Source organism: Malaclemys terrapin, chromosome 3, assembly GCF_027887155.1.
Source record: "Malaclemys terrapin pileata isolate rMalTer1 chromosome 3, rMalTer1.hap1, whole genome shotgun sequence".
NCBI classification, from domain to species: Eukaryota; Metazoa; Chordata; order Testudines; family Emydidae; genus Malaclemys; species Malaclemys terrapin.
In genome coordinates, this window is record NC_071507.1 from 175,344,603 (window position 1) to 175,362,338 (window position 17,736).

The 17,736-nt window shown below is 44.1% G+C and overlaps 1 protein-coding gene across 1 annotated transcript; it reads left to right on the forward strand.

The window, feature by feature from the left end:
* The first annotated feature begins 11,615 nt into the window (after positions 1–11,615).
* On the forward strand, positions 11,616–17,462 carry RSAD2 (radical S-adenosyl methionine domain containing 2). Its single transcript, XM_054023737.1, has 6 exons — positions 11,616–11,946; positions 13,086–13,247; positions 13,648–13,877; positions 15,456–15,605; positions 16,568–16,600; positions 17,258–17,462. Exons 1-6 carry the CDS (start codon positions 11,616–11,618, stop codon positions 17,420–17,422), a joined length of 1,071 nt encoding a protein of 356 aa, XP_053879712.1. The 3' UTR covers positions 17,423–17,462.
* The last annotated feature ends 274 nt before the right edge of the window (positions 17,463–17,736 follow it).

Here is a 17,736-nt window from a genome sequence, read left to right on the forward strand (position 1 = left end):
TCTGAATCCATTCATTATTTATTAAAAATAACTTGAGTTCACTGGCAACGCTGACTAGTAAAAGGTAGCCTGGGTGTACAAAGGGTTTGATAACGGGGTGGAGTGAGGGAGGAGGGAAGGACAAGGCCCCATTGCTTATTGTAACTACACTACAAATCAAAGCTGTTTGAATGACAGCCATCTGTTGCTTGGGCCATCCCCTGGAGTTGAATGGCAGGGTGCCCAGAGCCTCTTCCCTGCGTTCTTGGGCATCTGGGTGAAGAGGATATGGAACTTGGTGAGGAGGGCAGGCGGTTATACAGTGGATGCAGCAGGGGTCTGTACTCTAGTTGCCTTTCCTGCAGCTCCACCAGACGCCTTATCATGTCCGTTTGCTCCCCCATTAACCTCAGCATCTCCTCCTGTGTGTTCTGATCACGCTCACTGTATACTTTCCTGACCTCTGCCATCAAATGCCTCCATGCATTCAGCTGTGACCTGTCAGTGCAGGAGGACTGCATGAGCTCGGAAAACATGTCATCACGAGTGCATTTTTTTCGCCTTCTAATCTGCAATAACCTCAGGGACAGAGTTGATGTGGGGAGCATAGAAGCATTTGCAGCTGCAGGGGGGAAAAAAGGAGAGTAGACTTTTAAGATGATACATTTCTGAGAACAAAAGGGAGACTCTTTCACAGTGAATCAAGCAGACAGCACATGTGCTTTAGGTACAAGGTCGCATTTTGCCTTTTATATTGGGCGCCTGCTGGTATGGTGACACATCACACATGGCTGGGCAACAGAATTCGGTTTCCAGGCAGCCATGATAAGCCAAAGGGTACGCGGGCTTGGCTTCTTCCACGTTCAGAACATGTGGGAATGGTTTCAAACTGCAGCACTCAATCCAAGAACTGACATGAGCTTGTGACCAAGAGAGACAGGCCTTGTGAAATAAACACAAGAATGGCCATACTGGGTCATACCACTGATCTATCTAGCCCAGTATCCAGTCTGCCAGTGGTCAGTGCCAGATGTTTCAAAGGGAAATACTCAACCTGCCAAAGTTTCTGTGTGGAAGATAGATGACCATCTGGTAAGCTAGACATGGATATAAGCTATTCATTGTTTTAAGGATATGCTTTTGCTAAAATGCTTTGGTTCTAAATAAATAGTACTTTGCTTTATGAGAACTGACTGGTCACTGAATAACCTTGTCTTTGCCCCTCATGAGCTTATGACACTGCCTAAAAGGCCAATCCATGAAGGTACTGATGCAATGAAAAGATGACAGTGAATGAAAATTAGCTATTGCTAATTGTTTTGAATCCAGCCAAGCCTGAGGGAAATATGTTTTCCTCCTTCCCTGAAATTATAGGAAAGAGAAGGATATATAGTCTCTATGAATCGAGCAAACGAGCAGCACTCTGCTCACATATCTCAATTCTATGCAAACCCTCTTCCCATCCCTTAATTTTACAACACGCTTCAGCTGTATGCTCCATGCAGCACCCTTATCACAGCTTCTCAGCTGAGCCTGTTTACAACACGCAAGCAAAAAAACCAAGAGGCAGCAACTTTCCAGTTCTGCACTCTTTCTGCAATATGATAACATCACAGCATCAGGGATGAGAGAAAGTTTGTAAAGCACTGCCAAGGAATTAAATGTATTGATTTTTTCTTTTAAGGGTCCTAATGGGATGTTGAAATGCTATTGTAATTTAAGGTTCAGGAACACAGAAGTCAGCAAACAGATGAAAACAGGGGAGTTTGAGTAGGAGTTTGTTTGATATTTGTTTTTTGTTTTTTTCTTTGACAGTAGCTTAGGTGGGAAGGCTATGCCAGATACCGAGGCAGCAGTGGTAGTGATCCAAGGTATGGAAAAGGCAATGAAGATGACAGGATGTGGAAGCTGCAGGATATGCATTATCTTTTAGTAGGTACGCACAAAAGAGCTTTGTTTGTACGAAGTGCCGCCAAAGCTGAGGGAAGGGAAGATCTGAGGTTTGGAGATACAGGTGGAAATTATGGTTGAGTTTCAAAGGGGATTTGAGCAGAGGATGGAAAGAAGGCAAGCGTGGGCTGAAGGGAAAAGTCAAGACTCACAGATGCAAGCTGGACTGGAGAACTGTGAGGGTAGACTGATGCATGAAAAAGTGGCCAATGGAAGCACGTGACTACAAGAACCAGGCAGAGGAAAAGACCAGCTAGTGAAGGAGAAATAGAGCTCAGGAACAGGTTGGCTGAGTTGGACAATGAAGAAGGAGCACAGCAGGCAGTAATAGAAGAAAGAGAAAGGAAGAGAAGAGCAGCTAGCCCTAAAAGAAGAAGGGAAGAATCAATGGAGATAGCCAGAGTTCAGAGCCCCAGAAGGATCCAGATGACACTCAGAAGATTGTAAGGGAGAACAAAGGACAAGAGGACTTACAGCCAAAAAGAACAAGAGGAAGGCCAGAGAATCACACCAACACCAGTAAGAGACAGGTCTAGGTCTATGTGGCTGGTGACTCCCTGCTAAGAAGAACAGATGGGCCTATTATCAGAGCTGATTTGGAGAACAGAAGGGTGTGCTGTTTGCTGGGAGCTAAGATACAGGATGTGGACCTGAGGCTGAAGCGTATCATAGTGGGAGCAGGAAAGAATCCACTGATTGTGCTTCTTGTGGCAACAAATGATACTGCTAGATTCTTGCTGGAATACAAGGGTGACTATGCTGGGCTGGGGAAGATGCGTAAAGAAATGTAGACTGAGGTGATCTTCAGTGGGATTCTACTTGTCCCTAGAGGAGGAGAACGAAGGTGAGACAAGATTATGATGATCAACAAATGGCTCAGGCAATGCTGCTGTAAGGAAGGCTTTGGGATGTTTGACCAATGGGAGGCATGCATGGACAAAAGACTGATCTCATGGGTTGCATTCCACCTGAGTAGGGTGGATGGAGGATGGCACAAGTGATTAAAAGAGCTTTAAACTAGGAACTCAGGGGAAATGGTTGGGAGATGCTCATGTAATCTCCACGCCTGAGTCTAATATTGATAGGGAGGCAAATAAAGAAACAGAGAATACAGCAATGGAAAAAGAAACAGCGGTGGATAGGAGAATGGACATTAAGAAGAAACAGTGACAATACCAATGACACTAATAGTCAGGTAGGCAATACTGGCAGTACAATACTAAAAAGTTCTATAGTCATATACATAAGAAGAAAACAAGGAAAAAAGAAGTGGGACTGCTAAGAACTTAAGATGAGGTGGACTCTTGGAGATTAAAGATAATCTAGGCATGGCCCAGCATCTAAATGAATACTTTACCTCAGTTTTTAATAAGGATAATGAGAAGCTTAGGGGTAGTCACAGGATGGCTAATGGAAATGAGGATATGGAAGTAGAAATTATCACATCCAAGGTGGAAACCAAACTCAAACAGCTCAATGGAACTAAATTGGAGGGCCCAGATAATCTCCACCCAAGAATATTAAAGGAACTGCCACATGAATTTGCAAGCCCAATGGCAAGGATTTTTAATGAATCTGTAAACTCAGGGGTCGTACCCTATGGGGGAGGTCCCAGATGACTGGAAAAAGGCTAATGTAGTGCCCATCTTTAAAAAAGGGAAGAAGGAGGATCCGGGGAACTACAGGCCAGTCAGCCTCACCTCAGTCCCTGGAAAAATCATGGAGCAGGTCCTCAAGGAATCAATTATGAAACATTTAGAGGAGAGGAAAGTGATCAGGAACAGTCAGCATGGATTCACGAAGGGGAAGTCGTGCCTGACTAACCTAATTGCCTTCTATGATGAGATAACTGGCTCTGTGGATGAGGGGAAAGCAGTGGATGTGTTATTTCTTGACTTTAGCAAAGCTTTTGATACTGTCTCCCACAGTATTCTTGCCACCAAGTTAAAGAAGTATGGGCTGGATGAATGGACTGTAAGGTGGATAGAAAGCTGGCTAGATCGTCGGGCTCAACGGGTAGTGATCAATGGCTCCATGTCTAGTTGGCAGCCGGTTTCAAGTGGAGTGCCCCAAGGGTCGGTCCTGGGGCCGGTTTTGTTTAATATCTTTATTAATGATCTGGAGGATGGTGTGGACTGCACTCTCAGCAAGTTTGCAGATGACACTAAACTAGGAGGCGTGGTAGATACACTAGAGGGTAGGGATCGGATACAGAGGGACCTAGACAAATTAGAGGATTGGGCCAAAAAAAACCTGATGAGGTTCAACAAGGACCAGTGCAGAGTCCTGCACTTAGGACGGAAGAATCCCATGCACTGCTACAGACTAGGGACCGAATGGCTAGGTAGCAGTTCTGCTGAAAAGGACCTAGGGGTCACAGTGGACGAGAAGCTGGATATGAGTCAACAGTGTGCTCTTGTTGCCAAGAAGGCTAACAGCATTTTGGGCTGTATAAGTAGGGGCATTGCCAGCAGATCGAGGAACGTGATCGTTCCCCTTTATTCGACATTGGTGAGGCCTCATCTGGAATACTGTGTCCAGTTTTGGGCCCCACACTACAAGAAGGATGTGGAAAAATTGGAAAGAGTCCAGCGGAGGGCAACAAAAATGATTAGGGGTCTGGAGCACATGACTTATGAGGAGAGGCTGAGAGAACTGGGATTGTTTAGTCTCCAGAAGAGAAGAATGAGGGGGGATTTGATAGCCTTCAACTACCTGAAGGGGGGTTCCAAAGAGGATGGAGCTCGGCTGTTCTCAGTGGTGGCAGATGACAGAACAAGGAGCAATGGTCTCAAGTTGCATTGGGGGAGGTCCAGGTTGGATATCAGGAAAAACTATTTCACTAGGAGGGTGGTGAAACACTGGAATGCGTTACCTAGGGAGGTGGTGGAGTCTCCTTCCTTGGAGGTTTTTAAGGCCCGGCTTGACAAAGCCCTGGCTGGGATGATTTAGTTGGGAATTGGTCCTGCTTTGAGCAGGGGGTTGGACTAGATGACCTCTTGAGGTCCCTTCCAACTCTGATATTCTATGATTCTATGATTCTATGACTGGAGGATTGCTAATATAGTTCCTATATTTAAGAAGGGGTGGGGGAGAGTGATCAGAGAAATTACAGGCCAGTTAGTTTGACCTCAATTATATGCAAGGTTTTGGAACAAATTTTAAAAGAGAAAGTAGTTAAGGACATAGAGATAAACGGTAATTGAGATAAAATACAACACGGTTTTACAAAAGGTAGATCATGCCAGACTAACCTGATCTCTTCCTTTGAAATGAGAACTGATTTTTTAGACAAAGGAAATGCAGTAGATCTAATCTACCTGGATTTCAGTAAGGCATTTGATACAGCTCCATATGGGAAATTATTAGTTAAATTGGAGAAGATGGGGATTAATTTGAGAATTGAAAGGTGGATAGGAAACTGGTTAAAGGGGAGACCACAATGGGTCATGCTGAAAGGTGAGCTTACTAGTGGAGTTCCTTAGGGTTCAGTCTTGGGACAATCTCATTTAACACTTTTATTACTGACCTTGGCACAAAAACTGGGAGTGTGCTAATAAAATCTGCAGATGGCACAAAATTGAGAGGTACTGCCAATACAGAGGAGGACCAGAATATCATACAAGAAGATCTGGATGACCTTGAAAACTGGAGTAATAGAAATGGGATGCAATTTAATAGTGCAGAGTGCAAGGTTATGAACTTAGAGACTAACAACAAGAATTTTTGCTATATACTGGGGACTTACCAGTTGGAAGTGACAGAAGAGGAGAAAGACCTGTGAGTATTGGTTGATCACAGGATAACTAACTATGAGCTGCCAATGTGATGCAGCCGTGAAAAAGGCAAAAAGAGGTATTTCCAGTAGAGATAGGGAAGTGTTAGTACCATTATACAAAGCACTGGTGAGACCTCAACTGGAATACTGTGTGCAGTTCTCATCTCCTATGTTTAAGAAAGACAAATTCAAACTGGAACCAGCTCCCATGTATGTCTCAGGTACGCTGCATACTTGATTGGCTTTTCATCGGCAGATCTCATGCTCCGCTGCATCCAGATGGGCATCCAGGATGTAAGTGCTCACACCACCCATTCTGAGTTGGAACAGATGCACAGGTGCTTGCTCCTGTCCTCCTCATACAATACTGCTACTATTGCCACCGCTTCTGCAGTTTGTGCCGAATAGGGATTGACAGTTTCTTGCAGCACTTGCTGGGAAAAGGGCTGAAAAGCAGCGTACCCAGTTTTTGGGTTGCCAACCTGGTAATAGCTACTTCCATTGGCAGCCCAGATGGTTAAACCCTGCTCCTTTGCTTTACTGAAGCTGGGTTTGATCCAGAAAGGTGACACGATGACTAGGTCCGTTGCTGGAAGTGGGCACTCAAGTTTCTGGCATTTGGTCAGCAATGCATACAGTAGTATGCTCAACTAGGATGATCTCTGCACTGCGATGTCTCTATTCAGGAGGTTGCGGGTCCAGTTGGCCAAACGAGGGGATGACACCCTGCCCTCGTTCACATGACCAGAGAGGACGTACCTTACTGGGGTGTGGGAAGTTCTGATGACAGGAGACATCCCTACCAGGTGCTCCCAATGGCCCAGTGCCCAAACTACGGAGTACCTCCCTTTCGCAGGCACTGAACTACCTCTTGACTTCACTCACGACTCTGGAGCCATAAGCCACCAGCTGCAGCCCAGTTCCCTGATCCTGCAGGAGGACTGCGCTGATGCCACTATCAGATGTTCCCAGTTGCAAATAGTATGGATAGTTGGGTTTAGGGTAGGCTAAGGCCGGTGCTTTGGCCAGAGCCTGCTTCAGCATGGTGAAAGCCTGCTGATGGCTTTCCTCCCATTGCCATTCCTGCCCCTTCCAAAATAACTAGTATAGTGGCTTAGCTATCTCTGCGTACTTGTCAATAAACTCCCTGGAGAAACCAGTGAGCCCTAGGCTGGACCGGAGGGCCAATACATCACACGGGGCTGGGAGCTTACAGATCAGCTCCACGCGCTGCTGATCTGGCCTCCATCCCTCTGGACCCAGATGGATTCCCAGGTAAATTACAGTGTCCAGGGCTATCTGGGGTTTTGCTGGGTTTATAATAAAGCCCGTCTCCTGGATCTTCCCCAGGACCTCTTCCAATGCATCCAGGTTCTCTTCCCTGGTTGGGATGGTGATCAGTATGTCGTCCACATAGCTCAGAGTACTGTACCAATTCCTCGGGGACTTCCACATGGCTGACACAAAACGATGGCAGATGGAAGGAGTGTTGTGTAGCCCCTGTGGAACCCTGGTAAAGGTTAGTGGTCTGCCTTTATACATGAAGGCAAACTTGTGCATTGATGACTGGTGTAGAGGGATGCTAAATAAGGTGTTGGATAAGTCCAGGACCAAGAAGCACTTGGCGCCTGCTGAGATCGCTACCATGATCTCCTTGTATTTTGCCACTACTGGGGCCAGCCTGGGTGTAATTCGGTTGAGTTCCCGATAGTCGACAGTCAAGCCCTAAGTCTTCTGGTCCACCTTCAGATGGGCCAAATAGGAGAATTGCACAGACTCTCCAATTCTATGAGCGCCCCTTGCTGCAAAAGGGCCTTGATGATTGGCTTCAGGCCTTCTGCAGCTGCGGCAGGGTATCAATATTGCTTTAATGGCCTTGGATCCGGGCCATCCACCCTGACCTCAGCGTTGATTCTGCCACTCTGGAGTTTGTTGCTGGCAAATGCTCCAGAATACTTCTGAGCTATAGCAGACATGTCGGCTTCCCACTGGGGCTTCTCAACAATTTGAAATACCCCTTTCCACCCTACATGCTTACTGAGGAGCAAACATGCTAGCTATCTGGGAAACACTGTTCTGCTGTGAACCACACATAGTTTTAAGGGCCCAGCATAGGTCATGTAGCTTTGGACATGTAGCCATAAGAAGGCATGGCCACAACAAAGAAGACATGACTAGGTAACTATGATCTACTGAAAGTACATGCGTGGAAGAAAGGAAAAGCAATGTGGGCTCTGTCTGGTTAAAAATATGTGGGTGTAGGTGCACAGCCCCTTTGGTCATGAGTAGAAGAGCCCCACTGAATCACTAAGAAACCAACCAGGAGTGTAATTTCAGTTGAATGCACACACCACAGAGAAGTCAGGGAATTGAGTAAGATGTAGCTTTTCTTATGCAGGAGAAATTTACAAAAGGATCCAGAAAAGGTGAAGGTTGACAAAGAGAAGCAAGGGGATTGCAGAAGAATATTACCATGAGAATACTTTCCAGAGGGATACCTGGACAAGCTGCTCTTTGTGTGCGTAGACAAATGAAGACAAGACTGTGAAGAACTTCAAAAAGATTCACAAAACTAAGTGATTGGGTAACAAAATGGCAAATGAAATTTAATGTGGATAAATGTAAAGTAATGCACATTGGGAAAAATAACCCCAACTATACATACAATATGATCGGGGCTAATTTAGCTACAACAAATCAGGAAAAAGATCTTGGCGACAGTCAAAAAAGCAAACAGGATGTTAGGAATCATTAAAAAGGGGATAGAGAATAAGAGGGAGAGTATCTTATTGCCCTTATATAAATCCCTGGTACGCCCATATCTTGAATACTGCATACGGATGTGGTCTCCTCATCTCAAAAAAGATATACTGGCATTAGAAAAGGTTCAGAGAAGGGCAACTAAAATTATTAGGGGTTTGGAACGGGTCCCATATGAGGAGAGATTAAAGAGGCTAGGACTTTTCAGCTTGGAAAAGAGGAGACTAAGGGGGGATATGATAGAAGTATATAAAATCATGAGTGATATGGAGAAAGTAAATAAGGAAAAGTTATTTGCTTGCTCCCATAATACAAGAACTGGGGCCACCAAATGAAATTAATAGGCAGCAGGTTTAAAACAAATAAAAGGAAGTTCTTCTTCACACAGCACCCAGTCAACTTGTGGAACTCCTTGCCTGAGGAGGTTGTGAAGGCTAGGATTATAACAGTGTTTAAAAGAGAACTGGATAAATTCATGGAGGTTAAGTCCGTTAATGGCTATTAGCCAGGATGGGTAAGGAATGGTGTCCCTAGCCTCTGTTTGTCAGAGGGTGGAGATGGATGGCAGGGAGAGATCACTTGATCATAACCTGTTAGGTTCACTCCCTCTGGGGCACCTGGCATTGGCCACTGTCAGTAGACAGGATACTGGGCTAGATGGACCTTTGGTCTGACCCAGTACAGCCGTTCTTATGTTCTTATGTAAGACACTTTCCCATTGAGGAATAGACTAGTATGTTACACTTTCAAATAGGGCTGATAACCATGGATGCCATCATATGAGTTGCCTGCTTGCTCCTGGACCACTTATGCAAGCAGTTCTCGAATTGTTGTCTGTAGACTGCTGATGGACCATATAGCAGTTGCTGGTGGCTCAGGAGAGCTGTCTGGTCATATGTTGCTGGCTCTTCTTTATTTCCAGGGGGTAAATTGCATTAAAAGAAGCTAAAACTACATTAAATCCTTTTCTAATATTACTTGTTCATATCAGTAATTTCTGTTTTTCTCATAGGGATGTTATCTGGAACTAGTGGTAAGCCACGTGGTCAGGAATGGGATGAGACATGGTCCGTGAAATACCTATCTGGAGCTGGTGTTTTTCTCTTTTGGAGCACTTGGTAGTAAACAGCATTCACATAGTGTTGTTCATCAGGAGACATCTCCCAAACCACCTTTGCTGAGGCTGTAAGGCAGATCACTGGGTACACCACCTTTGCTGAGGCTGTAAGGCAGTTCACTGGGTACACAATACATGCATTATTCAAGTACCTTTTCTGGAACATATATTTACTTTGCAACTCTTTTTGTACACTCACCCGCCAGCTTGAACATAGCCAGACTTGATCTGAGACACTTTGTGTGCAAGGGTGTGATTCTTCCCCTGCAGGATATAAGTAACTTGCACTGAAGTCAATAGGGAGAGAATCAGGCCCCTGATGTTTAACATTGTCAAAAGTCCAGGTAGTTTTATGCCTTTTTTTTTTTTTGAGCCTTATATGCAGGAAAAGACTATTACAGTCGTTACTTGCAAAACACATTGTAGAGAAGTACACTATTCACAAAAGTACACTTGCATTTTTCCTGCATTGCTCATGCAATGTTTGAGCTGGAAGAATGTTTTGGTAACCAACATGCAAACAGGTACATCAAATCCCTTGTTTTGTTTACCAGATCCAATATCCAATACTGTTACTGCTACTACATGTAACATACATTTGAAGTAGGATTTGCTGAGGTCAGATATGCAAACTTGGATGTGTGTTTTGCTATGTTAGAGCTGTGAAGTATAGCCCTAGTAGGTAATTCTGGGTATATGGTCCAAACCCATAATCTTGTGCAATTTTCATTTTACAGGCAGAGTGTAGAGAAGATTTTAGAAAATGATAATTTTTTGTCTAACTCTGATAGTCTTCTTATAGGACATTTACACTTTTAAACCCCCGCCCCCAGAAGCCAGTGAGCCTTTGTTTCAAATAAACATTAAGTGCTAGTAGATAATACGGCTCTGGAATTATTCACCATCTGAACAAAATTCATCCAGCTTACTCCTAAACTTATGTATCCCCCTGAAAATTGTTTGCAGTATTGTAGCTATCTTAGTCCCAGGACATTAGCCAAACAAGGTGGGTGAGGTAAGTAATGGTCCAACTTCTCTGTGAAAATGTTAGCTGAGAGAAAAAATTAATGGTCTGGGAGCTCTAGTGGTGTGGGAAATTAAACAATCTGGCCCCAAGCAGGGTGACCAGATAGCAAGTGTGAAAAATTGGAACACTTTTTTTTTTTGGGGGGGGGGGAGGCGCACGTATTTGCATATATAAGACAAAGATCCTAAGATCTGGACATCCGGTCACCCTAACCCCAAGCATCAGCTCGAGATTGGCACGCAGGTTGGGAGGTGGGGTGACTGGAAATTTTGTGCCACTTCTCCAAGCCAGAGGCTGCCCTGCCTTGGGCTGGTCCTCGGAGGCTGTATTAACTTGTGCCAGCTGTGAGCACCCCCAGAGAGGGCCTTTGTAACAGACAGAAAATCCCCAGGCACGGGGGAGAGCAGGGGAGGTAGGAGCCCAGGCTGGAATGACCCTGCAGCACAGCGCCCAGCTGCTTTACAGCCCGAGGGCATCCCTCCCCTTACGGCTAGTTGTGAAGATGCACACAGCTCGATCACACCTGCTGGCTGGAATGCGGTTTGCAGACACGCCATGTGTCATAGGGGATGCCCTGGGGGCGTATGTCCGATGCAATCAGAGCGGGTGTAGGGTAGCTCTGCGGGAACCGCTCCGTTCGTGTGGATGGGAAGCAGGGCTATGACCAGCTGAAACCAGGAGTCGGGCATATTTCCCAAGCGCTGGTTTCGGAGCCTGGCGCAAACCTGTGCGGGGCAGGGCCCCAGAGTGGGGAGGGGGATGCACAGCAGGCAGCTGGAGCCAGGCAGGGAGTGGGAGTGGCCCGGTGTAAACGGGCTCGCCGCGGTCTCCACACACCCCTCGCCTGGTGCAGCCACCCGGAGCCAAGTTTCGCTTCTCCGTAAAGGAAACCGAAACTGCCCCCTTCCCTTCCCCAGCCAGCAGCGCCTGTCACATGCTCCCCGCTATTAAATGGAGCCCGCGCCCCTGCCCGGCGCTCCAGAGCGCTGCAGCCCAGCACCGCGATGCACCTGGCCGAGATGCGCAGCTTGCCCCAGGCGCTGGCGATGCTATTCCGGGTCCTCCAGGCGCAGCTGAGCGCCCTGTGGCTCTGCCTAGCGCCCTTCTCCTGCCGGCTCCGGGGGGCGCTGCTGCCGGGGAGGAGCCCCCCGCAGCTGGAGGAGGGCGCTGGGGAGCCAGATGGCGCCGAGGTGCCCACGGTCCCCACCAGCGTCAACTATCACTTCACCCGCCAGTGCAACTACCGCTGCGGCTTCTGCTTCCACACGGCCAAGACCTCCTTCGTGCTGCCCCTCGAGGAAGCCAGGAGGGGGCTGGCCATGCTCAAGGAGGCGGGTGAGTCTGCCCCATCGCTGGTCCTGGAACCTCCGGGGTGAACTCCGCTGCTGGGACCAGGGCTGTAGGCTGAGGGTATCCGCCTCCCGCCTGGCGAGGTCATCCAATTAGTGCAGCAAATACTCTGACATGGTCCAAATTCTGATTGATTGCTATTATTATTATTAATGATTAGGATTATTTTAAATTTATTATCCAAATGTTGAATTTTATGGGGAGGGGAATTGACAAAATCCCCCCTTTTGATCAAAATTTTCCCCAATTCTCCCTCCGCACCTTTCTCTGCTAGCCCTGAATTAAAGCTGTGACCCAGCAGAGTAGGTTCAGTCTCCAATTCTCTCCTTATTCAGTCATGTGCTGAAAAAATATTGAAAGTACAGTATGGGGGGGGAGGACAAATTTGGAGCAGTGCTGCTATGTGGCATCTTCATAAAATGTAGCCAAAATTTCTCCCCGGTAAAAAAAATAAACTTCCTTTGCCATTTCAGACGAATAGGTTTAGTTTTGGTTCAACTAGGAGGGAGCTCAAACTGCACCTGAAAGTTACAATCTAGTTGCTGCCTTAAATGTGAAAAGATACAAAAACTGCAGTAGAGGCTGATATCATCTAAAAGTGGGGAGGCAAATCTGACTTGTAAAGGTCTGGTTTACAAGTAAACAGGACTGATTATATTATTAGCCCACATTTTCAAAGCTTGAGTGCCTGAAGATAGCCTGCTAAATCCAAAAATAAAGTATCTAAATGTGGATTTAGGAGTAGCTTTTCAGATACCCAGGTTTGAAAATATTGGCCTTATAATTTTAATGATTTGTAAATAATCTTCTGTACAATAATGTGCATGGTACTTTACATCCTGAATAGAGACGAGGGGTGAAATCTTGGCTCCATTGAAGTCAATGGGAATTTCATATGTTTATGAAAATCATAGCAAAACTTTAGCAGAAAAAGGGGTTTCCCCTCTTCATACATATTTGAAACAGTTTATTGAACTCAATGGGAGCTCTATGGACTGTGGTTCACCATTATTATATCTGTGCAAATCATCTGCATTCTTCTGTGCATATGTTGTGAGAAAAAGTTCCCAAAACTTAAATTGAGCCAATTTAAATAGTATTTCTCTTTTTTTGTCAAATACTAGGTATGGAAAAAATAAACTTTTCAGGAGGAGAGCCATTTCTGCAAGAGAGAGGAGAATTTGTGGGCAAATTGGTCCAGTTTTGCAAGCAGGAACTAAAACTGCAAAGTGTCAGCATTGTGAGCAATGGCAGCATGATTAGAGAACGATGGTTCAAGCGCTACGGTAAGAAAAAATGATGTATATGTTTAAAAAGATGCATGGGTTTCAGGAGTCTTCTCAATTCAACTTTATAGTAAGGTGTCTGACTGTGAATATTGTTGTTAATAATACATTTACAGTAAATTCAAACAAAACCAAATAGACTTACGTGTACTTTTAAATCGAAGGTATTTAGACTGACTTTAAATACATTAGCCCCAGGTGTCCCATGTCTGTGTAGAAGAGGGGTGTGTCACCTTTGAGATGCTCTCTAGTTCTCCCATAACCATGTGGAATCCTCTTTGATAGGGTTCCTCATGATGGGTTTTGAGGGTGTACTTGATGGTGGAAGGTGGCAGAGCTGGGCACTTAATGACTCTTTACTACAGACATTGAATATAATGTAATGTTTTGTCTATTTCAGGTGAATATCTAGATATTCTTGCAGTTTCCTGTGATAGTTTTGATGAGGAAGTCAATGTTTTAATTGGCCGTGGACAAGGAAACAAGAACCACATTGAGAATCTCCAAAGACTGAGAAAATGGTGCCGAGATTATGCTGTGGCTTTTAAATTAAATTCAGTAATTAATAGATTTAATGTTGACGAAGATATGAACGAACAGATTGAGGCACTAAATCCTATCCGATGGAAGGTAAGTAAGAAATACAAGGCCACATGTTCTCTTCTCAGGGAAAGGGGAGAAGCAGGAAGGTAGGGTTGCCAGGTATCTGGTTTTTGACTGGAATGCCTGGTTGAAAAGGGACCCTGGCGGCTCCAGTCAGCACTGCTGACTGGGCCTATAAGAGTCTGGTCAGTGGCGCAGCAGGGCTAAAGCAGGCCTCCCATACTACAAACCTCTCGGCCCCAGCCTGGAGCCCCCTCCTGCAGCCCAAACCCTTCATCCCCAGCCCCATCCCAGAGCCCATACCCCCTCACCCAGAACCTCTCCCCCAACCCCAAGCCTCCTCCCATACTATAAACGCCTTAGCCCCAGCCTGGAGCCCCCTCCTGCACACCAAACCCCTCATCCCTGGCCCCACCCCAGAGCCCGCACCCCCCGACAGAGCCCTCACCCCCGCCCATGCCCCAATCCCCTGCCCAAGCCCAGAGTCCCCTCTCACACCCTGAGCCCCTCATTTCTGTCCCCATCCCAGAACCCACACCCCCAGCTCAAGCCCTCACTCATTCCTGCACCACAAACCTCTGCCCCAGCCCAGTGAAAATGAGTGAGGGTGGGGAAGAGCAAGCGATGGGGGGAGGGGGGTTGGAGGGAGTGGGGTCGGGGCCTCAGAAAAGGGGTGGGGCCTCAGAGAAGGGCGGGACAAAGGTGTTTGGTTTTGTGCAATTAGAAAGTTGGCAACCCTCCAGGAAGGGGGCATGGTGGAGCAGAGCTCTGCTATGCCTGATCTTCCAATTGGGTGAGATAGAGCTGTGGTTCTAATTGCTGATGGCACTTAGTATCAGGGATCTGTAACCGATTCCCAGACAGGCCACCTGCCTCACTGCATTTGAGTGACACTCAGATACTGTCGAGAATTTGTCCTTTCGTGTTATTTACAAGGAAATATTTTTTCACCATACAGAAGGCTGGTGATTTTGGGACATATAGGGAACGTCATGTTTTTTTATAGGAAAAAAAATTGAAACTGTCATATTATTTTGAAAAAAGGAAGAAGTCTGAATACACAATATTAATTATTATTAAGTATATTTTTCATTAGAAAAGTGTTAAATAGCTATGCTCATTAGTTTAAAATCTTGTAAGGCTATCATGCTTTTAAATGTGCAAAGACACATGGAAGAGTCTTTCTCAATTGTTAGAGCCTGATCCTCCACTCTATTACACTAGTTTGCAGCATTTTAATTCAATTGAAATAAATGTAATTGAACTGGAATAAAACTGGTATAACAGAGTGGGGCATCAAGCAGTTTGATCTCTAGGAAAAAAACGATGAGAGAAATCTTGGCCCCACTGAAGTCAATGGCAAAACTCTCATTGACTTTAATGGGACCAGGATTTCATCCTATTGGCGTCTCTCATTTACGCTGGTTTTACACTCCATGGTATGCTGGTGTCACTCCATTGACTTCACTGAAGATTCAGCCAGTTGAAACCACTGTGAAAAGAGAGACCCAGGCCCTCTCAGTCATAGTGGGGTTTATGTTTTGTTTTTTCCCATGGTAATTATGACAGACATACAACCTTCATCCTATACTTTCTGTCTTTCAGATATTCCAATGCCTGCTCATTGAAGGAGAGAATACAGGTGAAGATGCACTGAGAGAAGCAGAGAAATTTATGATCAGTGATGAAGATTTTGAACGATTCCTAGATCGCCATAGAGAGATCTCATGTTTAGTACCAGAATCTAATCAGAAGGTAAAATGAAGCTATTCTTTGATAATTCTTTATGATCAGAAACTAGAAAATAGCATGGTAGCTAATGCTTTGCTTACTAATACTTTGCTTAGAAGTTAGACAATATAATTTCTTTAGCAGAAGTTAGACAATATAATTCCTTTAGCAGCTGGGTTTTTTATATTTGGAGAATTTTAAAAAATATCTATTCCGTATGGAGTGAAAAGCACATAACACTGGGATACTTACAGTTATGGAGCCAAATTCCACCCCCATTGAAATCAGTGGGAATTTTGCAATTGATTTCTATGGTAGCTGGACCAGGCAATGTTGGTGGTACTAAGGTAGATGGGGGCATTAAAAATACCAACAGAGTAACAGTAATAGGTTAGGTTTTCTAAGCGAAAACCTGCATAGTGAATTTAAAACAAAACAAAACAAAAAAGAATCCAGAGGAATTTAGTGCCAGATCACAACATTTAAGGATGGTCACATTTTAATTGATAAGTTTTTTAAAATTCGGATCCCAGTTTTCAAATGTGGATGCTTCAATAGGCCACATCCTTCCTTTTGAATTTCATATAATCATTTAAACATGTAAAATGGGTATTCACTGTACATATCTAAGTGCTGATGTGAACATCCAAGTAAGTGATTGGATATTTTTTAAAAGCACCTGAATCCATTTGAGCACCCATATTTCAATCTGATGCTTCAACCACACAAAAAATGGTAGTCAAGCAACAATTCGTTCTTTCATAAAAAGCCACCTTCATGGTTCTCTATCTGCTACTCACTAAGAGCATGATTCAAAGTTCATCAAAGTGAATGGAAAGACTCCAACTGATTCCAAAGGACTTTGGATCAGGCCCTAAGGGAATGGATACTTATTATGCCTATACCTTACTTCTCCCCTAACTTTCACTAAAAACATAGATTTTAGTTTGTCTAGTAATTTATAGTTTTTTTCTATACTTTTACAGATGAGAGACTCATACCTCATTCTGGATGAATATGTAAGTTTTTGTTTGCTACTTAATGAGTTAATATTTGTCTATCAGTTAATATGGGCTATGCTATTATTCATGGTTTAGCAGGCTAAATTACAATTATTTCAGTTTAATGTTTACCCCTATACAGCACTTTCCACATGTTTCTGAAAGAATGGCCTGCTACCTGTGGATGCAAGGAAATTGTATTCATCATCATAAACATTTAGACAACTCAGATACAGGATCTGATCCTGCAAATGGACCTGAGTGAGCAGCTTCACAAGTGCATAGGGGTCCATCTGCATGCAACCAATTGCAGGATCAAGAACATAGTTTACACATCTGTTATATTTGATCCTCACTGTGAAGTTCAATTTGCAGAACTAATTTGTATGGGAATGTGTATTCTTTACCTATATGTAAACTAAGCAGGATATTTTCTAACTCTCTTTGTACCATCTTTTAGGAGAAAAAAAAGACCCTGGTCCTGCAAAGATTTACTCATGTGCTTAACTTTACACTTGCGAGTAGTTTCATTGGCTTCAGTGGAATTATTACTCACATGCATAGAGCTAACCATGTGTATGAGCCTTCGCAGGATTGGGGTTTAAGTTATTTAATTTTGTAGAAATACTCCACTTTTAGCTACTTTCTAATTTTCTTAATCTATGAATTTTCTAGATGCGTTTTCTGAACTGTAGAAATGGACGGAAAGAGCCTTCCAAATCTATCCTGGATGTAGGCGTAGAACATGCTATAAAATTCAGTGGATTTGATGAGAAGATGTTTCTGAATCGAGGAGGAAAATATGTGTGGAGTAAAGCAGATATGAAGCTAGAATGGTGACTCCAAGTATTTTTTTATTGCACATGTGCTTTGTAGTACTATAATAATAATTATTATTTTTGACATAAGTATTGTATGTTTGTTTCTTATTTTTATGCTTTATATATATGCCAAAGACCATTTTTAATTAAAAGTAGAGTAATGTTAATTGCAGAGAAAATAGTGTGTGTAACTTTAAATTTTAGCTTGCTTAAAACTAATCTTTTTGAAATTTAGATTGTTTTTATCTACTGTATACTCAGGGATTGCTAAATAATGATTGAATTTAGATATAAGATGATCTCCCAAATCTAGTACTTAACTAGTCTCTTAAA

Excerpts from the sequence above, each read along its gene's own strand:
- RSAD2 (XM_054023737.1), top strand. The coding sequence starts at position 11,616 with ATGCACCTGGCCGAGATGCGCAGCTTGCCCCAGGCGCTGGCGATGCTA. Across the intron at positions 11,947-13,085 it reads GGCCATGCTCAAGGAGGCGG|GTATGGAAAAAATAAACTTT; the intron begins GTGAGTCTGCCC and ends GTCAAATACTAG. Across the intron at positions 15,606-16,567 it reads TACCAGAATCTAATCAGAAG|ATGAGAGACTCATACCTCAT; the intron begins GTAAAATGAAGC and ends ATACTTTTACAG.